Source organism: Thermobia domestica, chromosome 7 (assembly GCF_964235325.1).
Source record: "Thermobia domestica chromosome 7, izTheDome1.hap1.1, whole genome shotgun sequence".
In the NCBI taxonomy this organism is placed as follows: Eukaryota; Metazoa; Arthropoda; class Insecta; order Zygentoma; family Lepismatidae; genus Thermobia; species Thermobia domestica.
Window position 1 is genome coordinate 294,637,787 of NC_137460.1, and position 21,131 is coordinate 294,658,917.

Here is a 21,131-nt window from a genome sequence, read left to right on the forward strand (position 1 = left end):
AGGTAAAATATCCTCATGAATTTGCTTCACTAATTTGTCTTCCAGAAAAAAAAAAAAAAAAAAAGAGAGATTTGAAAAACGAATTTTAGTTTTATTTATCACTGTTGCTCCAAACTCTTGTATTTAAGGAACTGTCAAAGAATTAATTACTGTCAGAATTACTAAAGAGCACAGGGTATTTATTCAAACAAAAGGAACTTTGTGACTGCATGTACAATGACATTTGCGCCTTCCATTAGGATGCGAACCAGGTTACTTGTCCACCCGCCCTGGTATTTCTTTATCGCTTTTCTTCAACGAAACTGCGTTTCTTAAAAAAAAAAAAAATCTATGCAATTTTACAGAATACATTGCACGTCACGTGTTGGGACGTTTGCATTTATATTTTTACTACAATTTGACTAACTCAGGCTATTCAAAATTTTAATTTGGGTAAAGCAGAGTAAAAATGTTCATCTCAGTCAATTATTTTTCTTATTGTATCCCTGTGTGTCTTTCTGTAAATATCAAAAAGCCTTTTAATATAGGATCAGCTTCGCAGAAGAAATGTACTTACTTTCTAATGTAATTAAAATACATCGCTGTATAAATTCTTTATTTATTTTACTTCCAGTTGTATTCTCTACGGTAGATAAATAGATAAAATAATAAACAAAAATGAATAATGTTCAGCTTCCAAGCAGGGTTAAAATTCTCGAGTACCAAATGCTATATACTCAGTGAGACATGTGGCATGCCATACTGCCTCTGGTTTCTCTCAGTGATAAAGACATATTGCCACTGGTTTTTCAGTGAGCAAGACATGCCGTTACTGGAAAATGGCTGCTAATCTACCTTTAATAAATCAGTTCTTATACAGAGTAACTGACGAATTGCTTTCCACGTCAAAGATTTTATTTGTTATGTAGAAATAATTTCTTCTAAGTTCGCAACACCAACAATTTTGTTATATTTTTCCTACCTTTTGTTTTTAAAGAGAGTTGTCTACGAAGATATTCACCCTTTTGCTCCTACGCAAGAACTCGTTTTCGTTGTGTTGGTTGCAGATAATGGTCACAAGACAGAAAGAAATCACTCATTTGCCCAATCCAAAGAAAAAGCGATGCAGGTACTCGTTTAAACTGAAATCGGAAAGTGTTGTTATGAATTCGCCGAGACTTCTTTTGTCTGCAATGGAAAAAAATGCATAACTGAGTTCGTATTTACGAGAAAAAATATAGTTTATGCAATCAAAATATATTATTTTGCTTACGTGTTCGGTTATTCTTTGGCGTGTCAATAATATTAAATTAATGGAGCTTATGTAGTTTCATTGAAACGTATTTTTGCGTCTTTTGGATAATAACCATCCGGGGGTCTGGAATACCTCAATCGAGTAGGGAGTCCGGGAATTTACCCGCGGAAAATTGTTTAAAAATTGTTAATATACAAAAAAAAAAAATCCGTTTTAGAGCATTTTCGTGTATAATTCTCTATAATACAAGATGCGCGGATATTTTTATTATTCTTCGCAGAAAGTTGCAGGCGGGACTATGCTTCTCCATATACCACCCGTAACTACGAAAACTTCTCCCATAGTTTTGATTCATTGTGGAAACAGTAATGCAATCTTTTAGGCAACATAAACCAAACCAAACAACTTAGCGTAACGACCCAATTTGTGGGCCTGAGCCTCTCCACGCCCTCTGTTAGCGACCGGTGTAACTACCTCCAGCCTAGTGACGAGCACTTGGTCAGAACGCTCCGTCGCGCTATAGCTAACCGGTGTATCGGAGACTTTCTAAACCTAGTGACTGTCACGTCTTTTATTCACGTGATTCCCCAGTTTGTCTCACGACGCTGGGTGGACGTCGAAAATTGGGGCCGGTAATCAAACCCGGGACCACGTGGACATGAATCCAACTATCTAACCACTAGACCAGGGTATGTCCTTTAGGCAACATACCTTCACTGTATTGCAACATTTAGATACCCGGTATGTCGAGTGAAAATAGTAATAAAACATACCGCCTCTGCTTTTCTTCCACTTCGAACACTGGCTATAATAAACAACCTTGGACTACAAAGCATTCGACTGTTTCAATCAATATCTACATCGATGAGCTGGGCAAGATTTTGAAAGCTGAGTGCTAATGACTGAATAACGAAAGAAATCGAAGCCTCTTGAACCATCGAGTCACTAATCATATGTTATTAGGGAACAAAATGATAACTGAGCATCATTATATGTGCAACTAACACTACTACAAAACTTTATTTTGCCATGTCAGTTTCAATCAAATAACTGTACTTAAGCTTTTATCCTAAAGAAACGGGAATTTCACATTCTTAACAATATCTGGATCATATTCTATGTTGATTTCTTTGGGTCTCTTGAAATGCGACTTGATGTGGCTCTGACACACACTTTTATATTTGAAAGCCTTATCACATTCGGTGCACTGAAAATTGCGGATATCAGAATGGATCCTCATGTGGGTAATAAGGGTTTTGTTTAATTTAAACGCCTTGGAGCATATTTGACACTCAAACGGTCTCTCATCACTATGAACTGTTTGCTCATGTTTCCGCATTGTCGCTTTATCCTTAAACGCCCTGCCACAGATTGAACAGAGGTCTTCCCGCAACCCAATGTGAGTGTTCACGTGTTTCTGTAAACACTGCATAAGGTAAAAGGATTTCTCACATAGATGGCATTTATATCTCCTTTCTTCACTATGCGACAACAAGTGCGTATATAGCCCAGCATGATGAACAAAGGCCTTGCCACAATGCTGACACACATAACTCTTCTCGCCCGTATGGATTAGAATGTGACGCTTCAGATTGTGCTTCTCCACGAAAGCTAACCCGCACAGCTGACAAACATGCTCTCGATAGCCCAAGTGAACTCTCAAGTGACTCCGCATATTCTCCTTTGACGAGATCTCTTTCCCACATTCGTTGCAAACAAGTTTTCTTCGTATCAAATGGTCTTCTTTTCTATGTCTATTCAGTTCTCGCTTTTTGAGAAATGTTTTGCCACATATGTCGCACACCAATTCCTCTAGCGGTAAATGTTCCTTCATATGCGAATGTAAATTCCACTTGTTAGTAAACTGTAATCCACACACATCACAAACCACCGTTCTGCGAACATACTCCTGGCTTCCGCATCCGTCCTTTCCTTTATTATCATCAGGTGCGTCCTTCGATTCATTTGCTATAGATGTGTCACTATCAACCCTGAAAATAAAAAGATTATAAACATCTGTACTCATAATCTGGAAAATCAACTGCCTTCATTTTGACTTAATGCTACGAAATGCAACACCAGAATAGATTTACATATTTCCTTATACTATGGAACCTCAACAGATGAAGTAAAGAGCTAAAAGTGTCTAGATTCTGATTACAAGATTAAATGAAATGAAGCTTCACATCCCATTGTTATGCCCATCATGTCCATGGGTTTCCTCGGGGTACTGCCGTTTCCTCCCACGTTATCATTCCTCCAATTCTTTCAGCATTCACTTGCCTCAATCATCGTCTCCCTTAGCTTAAAGGGCATAACCGTGGGACGTTAAACTTAGATTTCATTTTTCTATTGTTATGCCTTGTAGGATAAAGGAAACGTATGGCTACTGGAAGTACAGGAATAGGAAATAACTAATGAGGTGAGAATGTGGCAAGGAATGAGATAACCCCGAGAAAACCCCCAACAGGATGTTGTCCACCACAAACACTCATAACATAGAATCGGACCTGAGAGTCAACACACTACAGGTGAGTGCTTTACCACTGACCCACCGCGCCCTCATTTTCATTTTAATTTTATCTGGAACATCATGGAATTTTGTAGGTCTGTAGGCAAATCAATTTTTGTAGGAGCTTGTTGATTTCAAACCAACAAAAATTTGACGCAATTGAATTTTAATGATAAAACGTTGCTAATTCTATGCTTATCATTATTTGTATTCAAGTAAATTCTTTAAAATTCAATAATACACTGGGCTAAATGTCTAAGTATTCTTTGTTGATGTCATTTTTTGCTATATAACAGATACTAGTAGGAAGTGTACTTCGCATTGTTTCAATTGGAAATATAAATTTGCAATTTCTATCCTTGTAGATCATCATTCAATTGCTCTATTAGAAGACACGGTTGTTACTTACTCAAAAAACACCATTATTATTATTAAAGATAATGTTCACTGCCTTTTTTGTTTCTTGTTTTGCAGTTTGGTTTCCAAAAACTCCTTTATACTTTTACCTTGTCCGTCCGTCCGAAAGAGAAAAAATCTCAAGAATTACTTGGCAATCATCATCAAATTTGGTGAAAATGTAGGGTCAAAAGTTAATACTCAAGTTCTTTTTTGGAGCCGATACTCAAACCCTAAGTGAGAGAAATTAACCATTTCCGGTTTTAAATAACATCACTTTACAGTAAAAATGGTAACACATTGATACGTTATTTTCTGCAATCGATTAAGCGTCACGATAATACATTACATTCCCATCCCTAACTCTCTACTAAAACCGGAAGTGCCAGAAATCCACTACAACTTCCGGTTTCGATATTTACATACAGCAAAACGATAACAGATATCAAGAACGTGTTTTTGGAACTGATTTGGAGTTCTAAGAGCAGGCACCATCTTCTGTCAACTCTCCATTCAAACTGGAAGTGGTAGAAATCAATGTTGATTCCATTACAATAAAAATCATAATATACAGCGAAAAGCGATTTTCTGTAATCAATTATGCATCCTAAAAATACATTCCATCTCTAATTTCCCTACGAAACCGGAAGTAGAACAAATACACCACTTCCGTTATAACGTTAATCGTCATAAAGTGAAAATGATAACAAATAGCGATCGTTATCTGCAATCGATTAAGGGTCCGAAGAATGCATTAAATCTCCTCTCTAATATAACTATTAAAACCACAAGCGGGGGAAATCAAGTACTTCCGGTTTCAATGTTGATTGCTATGGACTAGAATATGTAATATTTAAAGAAATAGTTTTCTACAATCGATTAAGCGTCTCAACAATACATTTAACTTCCATCTTTTTCTCTACTAAAACCGAAAATGGTAAAATTCGCTGTGACTTCCGATTTAAATACTGATTTACCCAGAGGAAAAACCCTAAGAGATAACGAGAAGTGGTTGTAGAGAATCAATTTGAAGTTCTAAGAATCAGTACCATCCCTCTCTTAACGTACTATTTAAACAATAAGTTGTAGAAATCAACTACTTCCGGCTTTAACGATGAGTATTAAGGAGTGAAAACGGTAACAGATAGCGAGAAGTGGTTTTCTGTAATCACTTAAACATCCCAAGAATATATTCCATCCATCTATTCTAATCTCTCTACTAAGGCGGTAGTGGTATAAATTCACTCCCAGTTCGTTTAAATAACAGAGAAAATGACACCATACAAACCAAGCTCCTTTTACGTACTGTACACACGACACTACTACTTGTTTTTAATACTGTATTTTCAGTAAAAACACTGTTTAATACTTACACCAAAAGACGCCGAAAAGTTACTATCCTGAATATCTGGATATCCAGGATTTCAAATTTTACACAATTTCAGGTTGGTATCTTAATAATTACGATCATTCATGTCATTATAGGTATGTTGAACTGGAGTTACAGCCACGAGAGTAGGAGATGGCACTACGTTGGACGTAAACCTTAGTATGTACAATGTATCACTGACTTCTTGAGAACGTAGCGTACAGAGGATCAAATGTTTTTGATATGTCATAGGTAACAATTAAGGTCTTGTTAGGTCTAACTAAGCCTTTCGGTGTGGTTGGTCATAAGCTGCTGTTGGCTAACTCAAATATAATTTTCTACTACTACTATTATTGTTAGGGTCATCGAATGTAGGGGGCTCAAATGGGCAGGTCATGTAGGCAGAATGGAAGAAAGTAGGAACGATTTCGAAGTTTTAACTGGAAATCCAATCGGAAAATGACCACTAGAAAGACCGTCGCGCAGATGAGAGGACAATATTAAGATGGATCTCGCAGAAACAGGAATACAAAGTATAAACTGGATCCAGTTGCCTAAGGACAGAAGTCAATGCAGAGCTTCTGTGAACGCGGCATTGAATTTCTGGGTTCCATATGACAGTTAGCCAGTTACGTTATCTACTATTATTAACGGGTTTCTATTTTACCTACGATGTAAACAACAAATGTATCTTAGCGTAATATCTGAGCTCCTTAGTGTTGACAGAAAAACACCAGGGATCTATTTTAAGTCCACTGTTGTTTTTTTCTGTATATTGTTGACCTTATTAAAGTGCTATTAAATACTCATCTGTACATTGTTATGCAGGTAACACACATAATTCATTGAGGGCTTCGTTCTAGCTATGCAGCTAGCATACTCGCCTCCTACACAGGAGATTTTGGGTTTGATTTCAGATGGGACTTGATTCGATCAGATCCGATTAAGCTTTAGACCCAGTCTCATGTAGCATTGATGATAAAAGGGACATTGAATTTCAAAAGAATGAACTACCTCATCCCCACAATATTATGTAAAAAGTTGAACTTCTTAATTGGAACCTAGTATTCGTATTTCACAGGTGTCATGGTAACGCCTTCATTAGCCCTTCCAAATATTCATATAGTGTCCTAGAAATTCGACAATAATCGGGGAAAATGAATGTAGAGTCCCCATTCTACTTATGTAATTAATTTAAGGTATCTTTCTTGTTTTCCTAAACGCCTCTTGTTAGTACATATAAACCTTTGAAAGTGAGGCGTTGGAGATGCGCCACTCTATATATCTAAGTACAGTTCTTCTTTTTAGGCATACTCCCTCCCCGGTGCTCTAGTGAGTAGCGCAGCATTTGGTGCATGTACTACCGGGTTCGATTTCCCATGGAGGAACACAGAAATGTAATTTCACAATCACTGACTTCCATTAATCATCCGTTTTCTTTAGCATAAAAGGAATTATCATGAGACGTCAAAACGAAAAGAATTGATTTCATTGTTTAAGCATAGCAGCAGCTACTGTGAAATATATTAAGAAACGCGCTATACTATTTTTATTTCTTCATATAGCCATTGGATACGACACATTTTGTCATCAATTCGTCCTTGATAGGAAGCAGCTAGTCTGTCATGCAGTTTCTTCTGTTGCCATTACTTGATGTTGATACATGCTGTGTAACACATTGTTCGTTCAATAAGTCCTTAGAAAATTATAAAAAAGAATAATTTTGGGTAGATTTCTTTCATTATTTTTTTCAACATAATCTCCTTTTAGCTTAAACATTTTTCCCAGCGTTCCTCAACTATTTAAATTTATCCTAATTGTAGGATATCGGAAGGTTCTCGAAATAGGCATCTGCTTGGGCGATGACCTCCTCGTTCGACGTGAATCGTTTTCCGCCGAGGCATGTCTCATCCACTGTTATGTATCAACGGAGAAACTTGTCGGGATTGCGACGAAAAAGCGCTAAACCAACCAACCTCCAAATAGATCATAGGATTGCGTTTATTCTCTACTGACAGCAAACACGACATCTATCTTGGCTAATTTTTCTTTTCAAACCCAATTTTTCGTACAAAATTGGAAACAAACACTGCACCTTGTGATACGCATGCGGCCTCAACTATTTCGCGCACTTTCGAAACCATATCGTGGATTTTGTCGATCATTTCGGAGGAAATCACTTCCATTGGATGTCCCGAAGGATGTTAATCATTTCTGGATGGACGGGCACGTTTAAACTCATTTGCCCAATTGTAAACATTCGCAAACACAGGAACAGATTTGCCGTGAACTTCATCCAACTCAGCTTTGATCTCTTTCGGTGGTTAACCTTTTAAATAGAACACTTTAAATAACCACATAAAATTCTTTTTTTTATTATTTATTTTATTAAAAAAAGTTTATTTCTTCAATTGACTATGACAATGAAACCGCGTCATGAATATGGCTGAAACTTTAACAAGTCTCTCGTGAGGAGGTGAGGTGATTTTGAGTTTAACGTCCCGTTCAGCAGCGAGGCTATATGAGACGTGGACCTACTGATTAACGTGGAATCCGAACCACATGAGCTCCCGCCGGGAATCGAACCCGGGTCTCCCACGCTAAAGGCGCGTACGCTAACCGCTTAGCCACGGAGGAGCTCTCTCTCGTGAGGAATGATGTTTACTAAAAGGAAACCTTTTTCGATACTATGAGTGTCATATTTCGGATTTTCTGAGGACTTACTGAACGAACCTAGTACTTAAACCATTTTGTAGTCAGTTTTTTTTTTTTTCCTTCATTTGCAGTTGTGTATTGCTTCTCTGTTATTATGTAATTTAAAGCCATACCATAAGGATTTCTAGTATAGTACTCATTGTTAACTTTTTCTTTCTTTTCCAGCACGCCATTTGTTTTTATTAGAAGAGTCCATTCTGGTATATCTTTATGCGACTACTAAGACATCAGCTGCCAAAAAGCTTTACAAATCAATTCCAAAAGTAATGTTAAAATGATTTCATCAAGGAAAGTACGTATAAAATTATGTTCATTGCTGTTAAGTCACTACTTCATGTGCCTTCGTTTCCTTGTTACCATTTTTTTTTCTGTTTTTACTTTCTGCTAATAAAAATTTAAAGCTCAAATATTTTGAGTTTTACAATTTAAGTCCAGCAAAATTTCTCCACAAATATTTAGTAATAAATTACCAAATATATCTGACATTTTGGGATAGGTCCTTTGCCGTGCCGTGCCGTGGGGGAAGGGGGCGTGCGTGGCAATGGCCTTGGGTGCTGAAGTAAGGGAGCGCTAAATTCAGGAGGAATATATATACAAATGGAAGAAAAATAATAAAAAGTGTTCGAAATTAAAGAAAAGCATTTTTTTTTTTTTTTACACTTTGCGCCAACCATGAAGGCGCTTCGCGATTGGTGTGTCGACCTCACTCACATGTACGGGGACGCCGCCGTATACTCTGGCCCCAGGCGCTGAGTTTCCATGGCGCGACATTGGTTCTTGGCAATAATACATTTATAAAGCTCACAAGTTTTTCAACTTATAAGGGAGTTCAGTTTACAGCATTTGCTTTCGATAGGTTTTGAAGCTGGTGAGAATGACTGGCTATGACTGTCTTTAAAACTTATAACTTAATCTAATTTTCAGATCTTCGCTATTTGCAAGGGCGCATATTATTATTATTTCTTTCATTCTTGATAGACTTGCATTATTGGCAGCCGGTTTGTGAATATTAAAAATTAACTGTTGTTTAGAATGAGAAAGCAAAACTATTAAAAAGAGCATGGTTAAGTTCTTTGTAGTTCATTCAGTTACTGTGAACATTGTCGCACCGTACAAAATACATTGAAAAGATATGGGGAAACGTTGAGTTGAGTTGAGTTGATTTTAGTTTAGCGTCCCTGTCAGCAGCGAGGCTATATGAGACGTGGACCTACTGATTAACGTGGAATCCGAACCACATGAGCTCCCGCCGGGAATCGAACCCGGGTCTCCCACGCCAAAGGCGCGTACGCTAACCGCTTAGCCACGGAGGAGCTCATGGGGAAACGTGTTGCTATATGCTGGAGATATAACAATATTTACACTCACTTTAAAGAAACTAGTAACCGTTTCAGGGACTTTCGTTATACGTAGGTTTGAAGTCTGGGAGCACAGGGGGACATGGTGGCTCAGTGGTACAGCGCTTACCTCTGGTGCGTGAGATCCCTGGTTCGATCCCAGCTAAGTGAATTTCTGGTGACGGGATACTCCCGTTCCCTCCCACTTTCTTATTCTACCACTTCTTGCATCGTCATTCACTTGCCTTAATCATCATCTCCCTTAGCCTGAAGAGACGTTAAACTAAAAGATTTCATTTCTCACCGTTTCTGACGTCATAATTACCAGGCATTCAAATTTCTGCAGAATACGAAAGGTGTTGGTTAGGAATTAAGATTTCTGGGCTTTCGGCATCTACGGTTATGTTAGCCCGTTACGTATGAGAGATAGCGTCTCTCAGAGACCACAATATCAGAGAAAAGGGAAAGAAGAAAGGTTTGGGGGGGAAGGAAGCGGCCTGGACCTATAAATTAGGTACCACCCCGGCATTTGCCTGGTATAAATGAGGGAAACCCAGGAAAACCTCATTCAGGGTGGCTGGCCTGAAAAAGCTTCCTACATTTTTTTGACCGAGTGCCCCCACCAACTAGTGACTACGCTACGCGGGACCACTCGAAAGGTGTTAGAAACGACTAAGAACATTTGATAAGAATCAGCTGGCCTACTTCCCACAACTGCCACTTTGTTCGTTTTTATTCAGTTCTTTACAGAGAAAAAGCGATGGAGCCTTAAACAGCACGATGTGACGGGATGACTACATGGCTTGTGACCATTAGGTTGAGAACGCCTCTCCTCTACATCCCAATTATTATTGTTTCTTAAAGAATGATTACTGTAAAGAGCCGAAGGTGTCAACCTACCAATAGAAGGCCCGGATTCAATTCCTGTTCAACCCTCGTTACGGATTCACCCAGCCTCTCTAAAATGGCTACACTGCAAAACCAGGGACCGAAGACTGCAGAAGTTAAGAAATCTTATTCCCACATCACCCTGCGTTACATAAACTTGTTTTGTATGAGGATCATCTATTAATTTTACTTACTCCTTTAAATTTACATGTTAACTGAAGACATCAAGCAGATTGATTTGCATTTACTCCATATTACAGAAATCTATTACAAGAAATTCTTCTCTCTCGTAATTTTCAGCAAAAAGTTATCATAGTGTACAATACTTTGATGAGTAACAAACTGAATATACTCCTACTGCTGTTACGTTTTCTGATCTGGCACCTCTGCACGCCACAAAAGTTAGCATAACACTTTAAGTAAGATTGTGAATAGTATATGTAAGCTTCCTTTAAAAATCAGTTTGTTGTACAGAATCCCATAAGTCAAAAAACAAGTCAAGCCCGAGTGCTGGTACTTCGGCCACTACTCATTTCATAAGGAAAAATATAGAACTTCAGTACTTCGAAACATTCACTCTAACGACTAACATTACTATACCAGAGCTCATAGCGAGTCACTTTTTTAACTAAAAGTTACTTTTTTCAAGTTGATCACTAAAATTTACTTTTTCTTTTCAAATTTGTCACTAAAAGTTACTTTTTTGGGAGGTAAAGTGAGTTTTTCGTGTGATTTATGTTTAAAATTGGCAATTTTCTAAGAAAAATATAAAAATAAATGGAAAAAGGCAGAAACTTGTTACTCATCACTTTTCTGAAAGCTTCAATACTTGCTGCCACATGTGAAACAGTCAGCTTTATTCTCACTTCAGCTTTTATTCTTTCTAAAGCACAGTTGATGGTTGGTGAATGCTTAAGCTCTCAAGGTGGGATTGAGGAACCCTTCTATGTCTATTCTTTCTTCTATCATAATAGTCTTTTAGATTTCTCTCGTAATAGTTAACGCTCCGCTCAACGCTGTGAGTGTATGTTTGTGTGGTCATCATGTTCGTCTTGTGTTATGCTTCTTATATGTTCTTCTTAAGAGTAGGTGATGAATTTGAGTATTTTATGGCTTTGAGAACTCTCAATGCTAAGTTAAATATGTCTGGGATGAAGAAATTCGGAAATAGGCCTGAACTCGTTCCACTTACGCAGAAGCTTCTTACATCTGCTAAATCTGCGTACCGTAACTACAAAGCATTCATAGAAAACCTAAGAAAAGAGGAAGCTTAAAAAGAAGTAAAGAAGAAAAGATTAAACAAAACAACAAACAAAGAGAGGGGTGATGGAGAAATTGACAAAGGAAAAAGGGGCATGATCACTTTTTCGTGTGCTTTTGGTCACTTTTTCGTGTATTTTTGGTCACTTTTCAACTATTTACAAGAGACCAGAGCACTATGAACCCTGCTATAAGAGAATCTTCATGACATATGCGAGAAACGAAGTGCGCATGCATGATTTAGTTTAATGTCACTTAGCCTGAACGAGACGGATGATTAATGATAGTACATATTTGTGAAATTACATTTTGTACCCTTCCACCGGGAATAAAACCTCAGACCATGTGCCAAAGGCATTCGCGCTAGTCACTAGATCAGCGGAGAGGGTAAAGCGTGGAAAAAGCACTGTCTATTATCCACTGACGATTCTTGAGCAGTCATATCGGTAAAAACTTAAATTACAGTCTAAGAGAAGATTTAACCACAAGAATTGCTACATTAGGTAAGCTTTGTTCCCTTAGTTTCAGGGGCGCCCAAAGAAAATTTTCTAGGGGGGCATCTCCATGGTTACTATATTACATCTGGTATTTCTGGTATTTAATGTACGTGGTTTCCTATATTATGCATACATTTTCATGCATTAGTTTGTAGCTAGAAAATTTAAATTTTTTATGATGTGTCTTTCCTCAAGAGACGCCGCTGGATTCATCCTATATAATAGGAAAAAACTTAGTTTACTGATTCGCAGAAATTCAAGCCACTTTTAATAATTAAAAGGTAGAAAATTTTGATAACAAAATACGATCATTAATATAAATCGTTTCTACACACTTATAAACCTGGATCTTCTATTCTTAATAACTGTGGGGTAAGTCTAATTTATACAATGTTTATTTGTTGTTGTTATGTTTGCCCAAAAGTTTTTTTTTTTTTTTTTTTTTTTTTTTTTTTTTTTTTTTTTTTTTTTTTGAAGATTTCTACATAATTCTTTAATTTTTCAGGAAGAAAAGATCTCGGATTTGTTCTCTATGGAGTATCTTGTACTAATCTTAGTGAAGTAATGGATGCAGAAGACAATGTTTCACATAACTAATTAACTAACTGTATGGCCTATGGAACCCGAAGGTTCAATGTTGCGTTCACAAAAGCTCTCCATTGACTTCTATCCTTAGCCAACTGAATCCAGTTTCTACTTTGTATTCCTATTTCTGCAAGATCCATCTTAATATTGTCCTCCCATGTGCTCGTAGGTCTTCCTAATAGTCGTTTTTCGATTGCAATTCCAGTTAGAACTTTGAAACTCTTCCTACCTTCTTCCATTTAGGCTACAGCACTTGCCCATCTGAGCCACCTATAAGTTATCATAACTTAAACTGGGTTTTAGAACATGAGAGGTCAATGGTAGTTCTTAAAAAGTATGTTCTATGATTTTCTAAGAAAACCTTATTCGATGCAAGAAAATAGACTGAATTTCAGTTTTCGTTATTTTCCAGATTGTTCCTTGTTTTTGATCTTATCTTCAGTAATATTTAACTCTTGAAATGAACTTGGAAATTTTGTCTGAATCAGATTTTCAACAGACTTTGAACTAAACTGAAAGCCTTTACGAAGCGACCTAACAAACTCCCGACAAGAGTACATCTTCTTGCTGAAGTACATACATTACTGACTCACTCTTTTGAAACAATTTAGCACGGTGGCTCAGTGATAGAGCGCTTATCTCTGGTGCGTGGGCCCTCGTTTATCCCCGGCCAAGCAAGTTTGTGGTGGACATGTCCGTAGATTTTTTCGGGGGGGTACTCCTGTTTCGTCCCATATTCTCATTGTACCAAATATTTCATCATAATTCACTTCCCTTAATCATCCGTGCCCTTAGCCTGAAAGACATGATCGCGAGACATTAAACTAAAACATTTTATTTCATTTTGTTTTGAAACAACCTTAAAAACTTCTTAAATGGTAATGACGAAGGTATTAGAAAATGCAACTGTCTAGGAGTTAAAGAAGAAACTTTGACACATCGCAGCATCATTTACCCAAATCATTTTGTTTAACTTTTGGTCCACTTCAGGAACGTATGAGGCGAAATATTGCTGGCCGCTGAGTTATAGCCAGTGTTAGAACTTTTACGGGAGGTCTTCATAGGAGGAAAGGCAGGGAAAAGGTACTAAACGACGGTCACAAAAGAGCAAAAATGTGATATTTCCCCTCAAGTGTAATAGAAAACAGCTTAATACAAACTACCTATTCTCCCTCTCTCTTTGTCTACCTCTAACGACGTCAAACGTAAACACGTTTCTATCTGGAGATAGCTAAAGATCCTTTCTGCATCCACAAAGACCAATAAAGCAGCCTTCATGTTCACCCGAATGGAAGTTCTGTAGATGCTGCAAATTCAATAACATTCGGGTTCTGCTGAAGATTAACCGCAAGCACTTCTTTGGCAAAGCTCTTTTAATTGCTGCCTAACGGAAGCTGATAACACATCGTCCCATTTCTAAACGTTGTTTTTCTCTGTTTTTTAATTGCAGCCATTACATATTTGTAACCATAGATATAAAACAGTTCTGTTTGCAATCGCGAAACTTCTCTGACTAAAAAATTTTATGTATTTCAGAAACGGCATCTTCATCGTCTGGACCCAGGGAAAACAAATACTCCTTGATTCTGTCAAAATTCTCATCCATTCACTCCACGACGACTAGGAAATTTGGAACGAAATTTTAAAAAGTAGCAATAAAAGAAGACGAAAGGAAAAGAAAGGGAACTGCAATAGAAATGAAATGAAATCTAAGTTTTACGTTTCATAGTTATGCCGGCTAGGCAAAAGGAGACGGTGATGATGAGAAATGAATGAAATGGTGGAATGAAGAAAGTGGGAGGAAACGGGAGATCCCCGAGAAAACCCAAGCACACGGTGTTCTTCCACCAATAAGCTCACTTAGTGCGAGCTGGGATCGAACCAAGGACCTCAGGCACCAAAGGCGCTCTACCACTGAGCCACCACGGCCCCGGAACTGGAATAGATGAAAGGAGTAAAGTGCTCCCCAAAAGGACTGAAACGTGGTCGAAAATTACCTCTATTTTCAACTGGAAGCAACATTCGAAGTAACTAGTTTTCGCTCTAAAATGAAACAAATGTGCACTTGGAAATCCTAAACCTAGTTAAAACCCTTTCAGCAGCTGAGATTGATCTTAAAGAGAGTGTTTTGACAAAAATGCAGCATGAATTCTGTTAAAATATTACTGATAAAAGGTGTTTTAAAACAACACCGACAATGTTCATTTTTTCATGTTTTAGGCAGCCTATAGCTCCGAAAGGAAGCATTAGTGCACCCACGTTGGTCTATACTTTTTTGTCTTATCTTGGTGTCAGGAATCATTTCTCGAACGTTATCGATGTTGTTTTGAAACACTCTGTATATAATTATTTCCGATTAAAAATAGGAAAGTACAACCACTTTAATATCTTTCATAGTACTTCTTATCCACGAGTTTCTCAACTGTTTGGAAGAAAAGAGTATTAATTTTTGACTCAGGTCTCAATGAGAAAAAAGTGGAAAAGAAAGTGACAAGTAAGACAGCGGAAAATCATATTTTATTAATAACTTTAAAATGTATTTTCATGTGATCCTGACAAACTCTTTTGTATTTAAAACTCTTATCACATTCTGTGCATTTAAACGGGCGATCGTCTAAGTGAATGCGCATGTGCGTAGCTAAAGTAGTCTTTTTCTTGAAAGCCTTTGAACAAACTTCACAAGTGAACGGCCGATCGTCCGAATGCACAGTCTTCAAGTGACAGTTCATAGTGACAGTCGCTGAAAAGGCTTGGCCGCATATGAAACACAGATAATTCTTCTCCCTCGTGTGAGTCTTTGAGTGGGCGTTCAGATGCGATTTCATATAGAACGGTTTCTCACAAACAGAACACACGAAGCGATACTTCTTGTTCATCGTCCTCTCGTGTCCTCGTAAATGGACGTCCAACAGAACGTCAGATGCGAACGCCTTCCCACACTGTGGACACTGAATGGTTTTGACTGTTGAATGGGTTAACTCGTGTTTTACCAGATTCTGTTTCTCTACGAACGACACTCCACACAAACCGCACACGTATTCTCTCATGTTGAGATGAGTCTTCAAATGAGACTCCAAACGGAACTTCTTAAAGAAAAATTTCCCGCATTCATTGCACACGAAATGTTTATGGTTCAGATATTTAAATCTACTCACAAAACATGCCTTACAATCCACGCACTTGTAAGTCGCTGTGTTAACTGTATGAGGTATACTTGATGTGTCATTTCCTTCTGAACGAGGATGGATCACGTAATGTAGTGCCCTGCAAGTATTCAGGAATTAGAAGAAAACACTTTACTATTGGTACTAGCATAATAAAAAGATCGCTTGTAAGCTAACAGGTTGTGCAGAGGGTGTATTTTCTTGAAATTATTCAGAAACAAATAAGTTCCGTCAGATAAAACAACCACGCTTTTGCCTATAGGTTAATCTTTTAGCATTTCCGCAACTCTTGATCGTCTGTTTCTGAATCCGGGTTTGCGGGGACGCACTGGCAGAACACTCATCTCAACCAAGAAGTCCCTAGTTGAACCTGAAGCGATGTGAATTTGTGCTGCACAGCATTGTGTCTGTGGTTTTTGTCGAGGTACTCCCGTGTTTTCCATATCCTCACTCTAATCATTTTACCTTCATTTACTTTCAGTAATTGTCGGCCTCCTTTAGCCTAAATAGCTACAAGTAAAGTCGTGGGACAAAAAACTAATGGGTCGGCCCATAAGTGTTTGCTTTTTTTTTTTCAGTGAAAATTTTGCATGAAAAATAAAATGTTGTGGCAATGCGTGTTATGTTATTCAATAGGGCATTATTTGTTCTACAATATAATGTGTTCAGATTTTGTATGCTGATATATTTTCTGTTCTTTTCAGGTCATTAAAATGGACTGTCAAGTCGACAGAAAAGAGCATTTTTGACACCTGCTGCTCTTTGGGTTTAATCGAGGTGCCAAAGCCACACAAGTTGTTCGAGAGATTTGTGAATTTTATGATTCTTCTTCAAACGTCCCTGATTCGTAATTTTCGTCTTCCAGTCTTCCTACACAGCAAAAAACGAGGTGTTAAAATAACACAAAATGACTACCACTTTAGCCTGTTACTTGTGTGTTAATCTAACACCAAGGACATCCCCTTCGGAACATATCAGAAATCATTAGTAACTGGCCTCGACAATTTACATTGGATTTTATTGTTTGCTATGAGCAAAGCTTTACGCAGTATATTTGGCATTTATGTCAAGTAACGAATAACGTACTATTGTTTCTATAATCTGTCACGAAAATAGTTTTGTAAACCTTTGAATGGTTTGATAACAGTTGCATAAATAGTGTCATCTACTGTTAGTATCTATTGTTTCTATGTGCTAAGAAATAAGGAAAACAGATGGTAGAACTGTTACTAACACACAACTAACACGCTGAAGTGGTAGTCATTTTCTGTTACTTTAACACCTCATTTTTTGCTACGTACGTCTATGCAAACCGCAAAGGCTTTGTCTATTCGACTGATCAATGGGAACGACAAAAATACATCCTCACACCACCAACACAAAACAACTGCAGTATAAATTAGCTTAATTTCATATATCATACTAATATTAAATTCAGTGAAAATTTAGATTAATTTAAGTTCTAACAAGTCTCTTACTTAAAATAATAACAGAGTAATAATGAAAACTGAATTTACTGCCCACCAATATAAGTCAGTATTTTCGAAGCGTAAGCATTAAAAAAAAAAAAAAAAAAAAAAAACATAGCTAATAACGCACAACAACTTGTGATTTTTCTTTACGTGGGCGTTACTTATTATGAAAATCATCACTATACACAAGAATATAGTTTATGTCTCAATAGAAAGGAGGAAACAACCGATTTAAATTTATTTCTACACACTAAATTCTCTGCATCCCGGTAGGGACACACGGTCGAAAAAGTGTAAAAGCTTTTTCTGCCCAGTCATCCCGAGTGATGTTTTCTTCATTTACACCAGGCAAATGCCGGGATCGTACCTATCATACAGGTCCCTAACCGCTTCTTTCCTCAGATAGTGTGATTGCCAAAAGACATCATCCCTCATATGTGATGGACTAACATGGCCATTAAGGTGGAGCGATTTTTTTTTTTTTAATTCGAATTTGGATAGGGGGGCAAAAGTTGCATCATATCGTAGTACTTTACCATAGAAAATTTCAATTCTCTAAAATAATTTTTAGCCGGGGCGCAACGGGCTTTAAATCTGATATTTTGCAAATCAATTTCCGTTTACTATGTACCCATTTAGCAAATGTTCGCTGAAAGTAGATTTATATTGTGGATAGAGGGCAAAAGATGCATCCTTTGTCAGTAGATAACAACATGAATCTTTAATTCTCTAAAATTATTTTTAGCCGGGGCGCAATGGTCCTGAAATTTGGGAATAATAAGACGAAAAGTGATCAACTATAAGCATCTTGCGAGTCTGTCATAAAGAAGCTTTTTGCTATTTAATAAGACTTCTGATATCCTACAATGAACTTTTGGCAGTATTGTTAATAGTACAATAGTTTGGTTGGTGGTGACAGTGACGTAACTAGGGGGAACGGGGCTTGTGCCCCGGGCGTCGAATTGGAGGCCGCAAAACTGGACATATAGTTATTTTCACTATAAAGCAAGCAAAGGACTTTTAGCAAACTAAATATCATAAAAAAATACCTCAGAAACTTAACAGGATAACAACGACTCACCAACCTTAGGATCATATCCATAGAGCATAAGTTAGCTTCAAAGCTATCTTTTGAGGACATTGTGAAACCTTTGCATCCAAAAGAGGCCGTAAGGTTAAGTTTTAGTTCCAGCTGTTTGTGTTTTCATTTAACTTACATCGATTTAAGAGATTTGTAAAATGTCTGAGTATAATACTCGAGACAACAGCTTCATTGTTTTTCATAATTAAATATTCTATTCAAAAGCAAAAGATGTTGATTCATTCTACACATATCCACATCCCAATATAATTCCGAAAACATTGCGATTTGCAGTTATTTCGTTAAGACTGTAAGAATGTGTCAAGCATGCTACTCTCAGATTATTTGTCAATCAGTTACAAAGTAGTTTAGTGTTTTATCTCGTACTAAAAATTAAAATATGTACTACAATTCTGAAATCAAGCTTTATCACTTGAAGAAAGAATGGAATAGGAGAACTACTGTCTGATGCCAATATCAGATATAGTTGCGGAGCCTTTTGATTTGATTGGTCGGGGGGGAGGGGGGCGCTAAGGCGAGTTCTTGCTCCGGACGATAACTAGACTAGTTGTGTCGCTGCGTGGTAAGTAAAAAATGATATTCATTATTATTTATATTACTTGGACAAAGAAATTCAAGAAAAGAGAAGGAAGGAAAGTCAAAAAGCGACCTTACGGTGAAGCTTTCAGCCAAAGAGTATTATACTCTACTATTCGTTTTTTCACGAAGCTTTGCAGCTCTTGTAAACGACGCAGACGGCAGTGTGTAAATGTTGCCAACTAACAGACTAAAAAGTTTATAGTAAACCTCGAGCTAACAAATTAAGAAACAAACCGAAGAGCGGGAGATTGAAAATGAAATGGCATGGACTTCTGATACATTACCAAGATGCATTTTCTCTCTCCTGAATCTTTGAAGCAGCATATAAATATAGACACAGAACACTAAACCCTATCTCAAACTAGTTGATAGGAAAACAAGAAAACTCCCCTACTCTCCTCCTCTTTCTCGCCGCAAGAGGGGAAAGCAGGTATACCACCTCTGACAGGGAAGGAAACGTTTGAGACATTCAGTATTGTTTAAAATCTAAATTTTCCACTCCACTACGCGCGCGCTTTCTGTCAATGTGAGGGAGTTTGCTGTTCCATTGCTGGACAACTTCAATTAATATGGTTAGTTTAAGAAAAGGATATAGCATTGTTTATGTATTTTATAGGACTAATAAATATTGATTTGACCATTTAAAAAAAAGTATAACAACAGTTATTTATAAACCAAATTTATGCTGATTCTTTTATTTGGTGTTAGAAGGGGGGAGAGAGCTATGAGGAATGGTTGACATAGAAATAAAATATGTTCCCACTGTAAAGAAAGAAACAAAAATAGTTGTATATTCGATTGGACATCGAATACGTGGAATATCGCTGTGAAGATTGTATGAATTTAGCGTATGTGAACTTTGTAGTGTGTGAAAATACTGTAGTGCTTGTATATAGTAGGGAGTATATTAGTGGATATATGTGTAATACATACAAAATATATTTATTTATGTGTAACGTGCTTTTAGTGTGTGTGTGTGTTAAGCAAGATTCCAGAATGTCTTCCAGTTCCGTGATAAAACATAAACGCGGAAAAGCTTTGAGAAGTGGTGAGAGGCACTGCGTTTTGAATGTGCTTAATTCTTTGAGAGAACATCATCCTTATTTAAATGTAGAACAATTGGCCGACATGACTGCAAAACAGACAGGGGTGGGACAAGCAACTCTGTACAGAATCCGACGGGAGGCCAAATTTAATCTTCTATCAATACTTCCTTATCATTCATTTTCAATAATCATAGTCTCCTTTAATCTATATGGCATGCGTGCGAGACGTTAACTAAATATGTCCTTTCATTTTTTTATGCATATATTGGTGTATTAACAAAAAAGAAACCTGATAAAATCATTGTGCCGACACAATAAATTGTGTGCAAGGTCCAACACTGCCATCAGTTGTAATGCGCACTCGAGTAGCAGACATAGTCAGCTATTCCAACGCTTCTGCACACCCCCGCCGTTTAAAATAATGAGCATACTAAAATTGAGTTGACAGTTACTTGTTAACCCGTTTTGGTTATTCCGTTTAATGTGTTAAGAACCAAGAAGTACGTACACTATAACATGAGAGTTTCAATTCGTTGTTTACACACTGTTTTTTAAAAATATCTACATAGCAGCGAATGGGGGCTTGTATTGCTAAAGAGAACAGCAACAGAACCCCCGTCTCAAACCGTAGCCAGCTAGCAGGTAGGTGGTGGGGATAGAAGTTCCTATCAACTTGTCTGAGATAGATTTTAGGAAGCATGGTTGCCTGCAGCGGGGAAGGGGCAAAGGGGATGTTGCCTCCCAGGGTTTTGAAAGGTTTTTGGAAGTGCATGTCAAGACATATTAATTTGTTTACTTAAATGTTATAACACTTAATATATTCATATTAAATAATATAGTATCTGGTATTATAGATTATTTACTGTAGTTAATAAGCATATGCGCGTAAATAACTGTTGTTTTACTTGATGTATTATGTGCCCTTGTGTATCAAAATATTGTGTATTCGCGACTGAGTTTGTGTGTCGGTCTTTT

The 21,131-nt window shown here is 37.3% G+C and overlaps 1 protein-coding gene across 2 annotated transcripts in view; it reads right to left on the reverse strand.

Moving 5' to 3' along the window:
• Positions 1-624: 624 nt before the first annotated feature.
• Positions 625-21,131, reverse strand: part of LOC145691062 (uncharacterized) — a 52,472-nt gene continuing 31,965 nt past the window's right edge. The window contains exon 4 of one of the 2 annotated variants that reach the window (XM_081766714.1): positions 625-3,225. In XM_081766714.1, the coding sequence (XP_081622840.1) occupies positions 2,304-3,225 (922 nt within the window). In that variant the 3' untranslated portion in view covers positions 625-2,303. Of the gene's footprint in view, positions 3,226-15,288; positions 16,058-21,131 lie in introns of those variants that run through there. The other variant, XM_081766715.1, reaches the window with a different exon arrangement.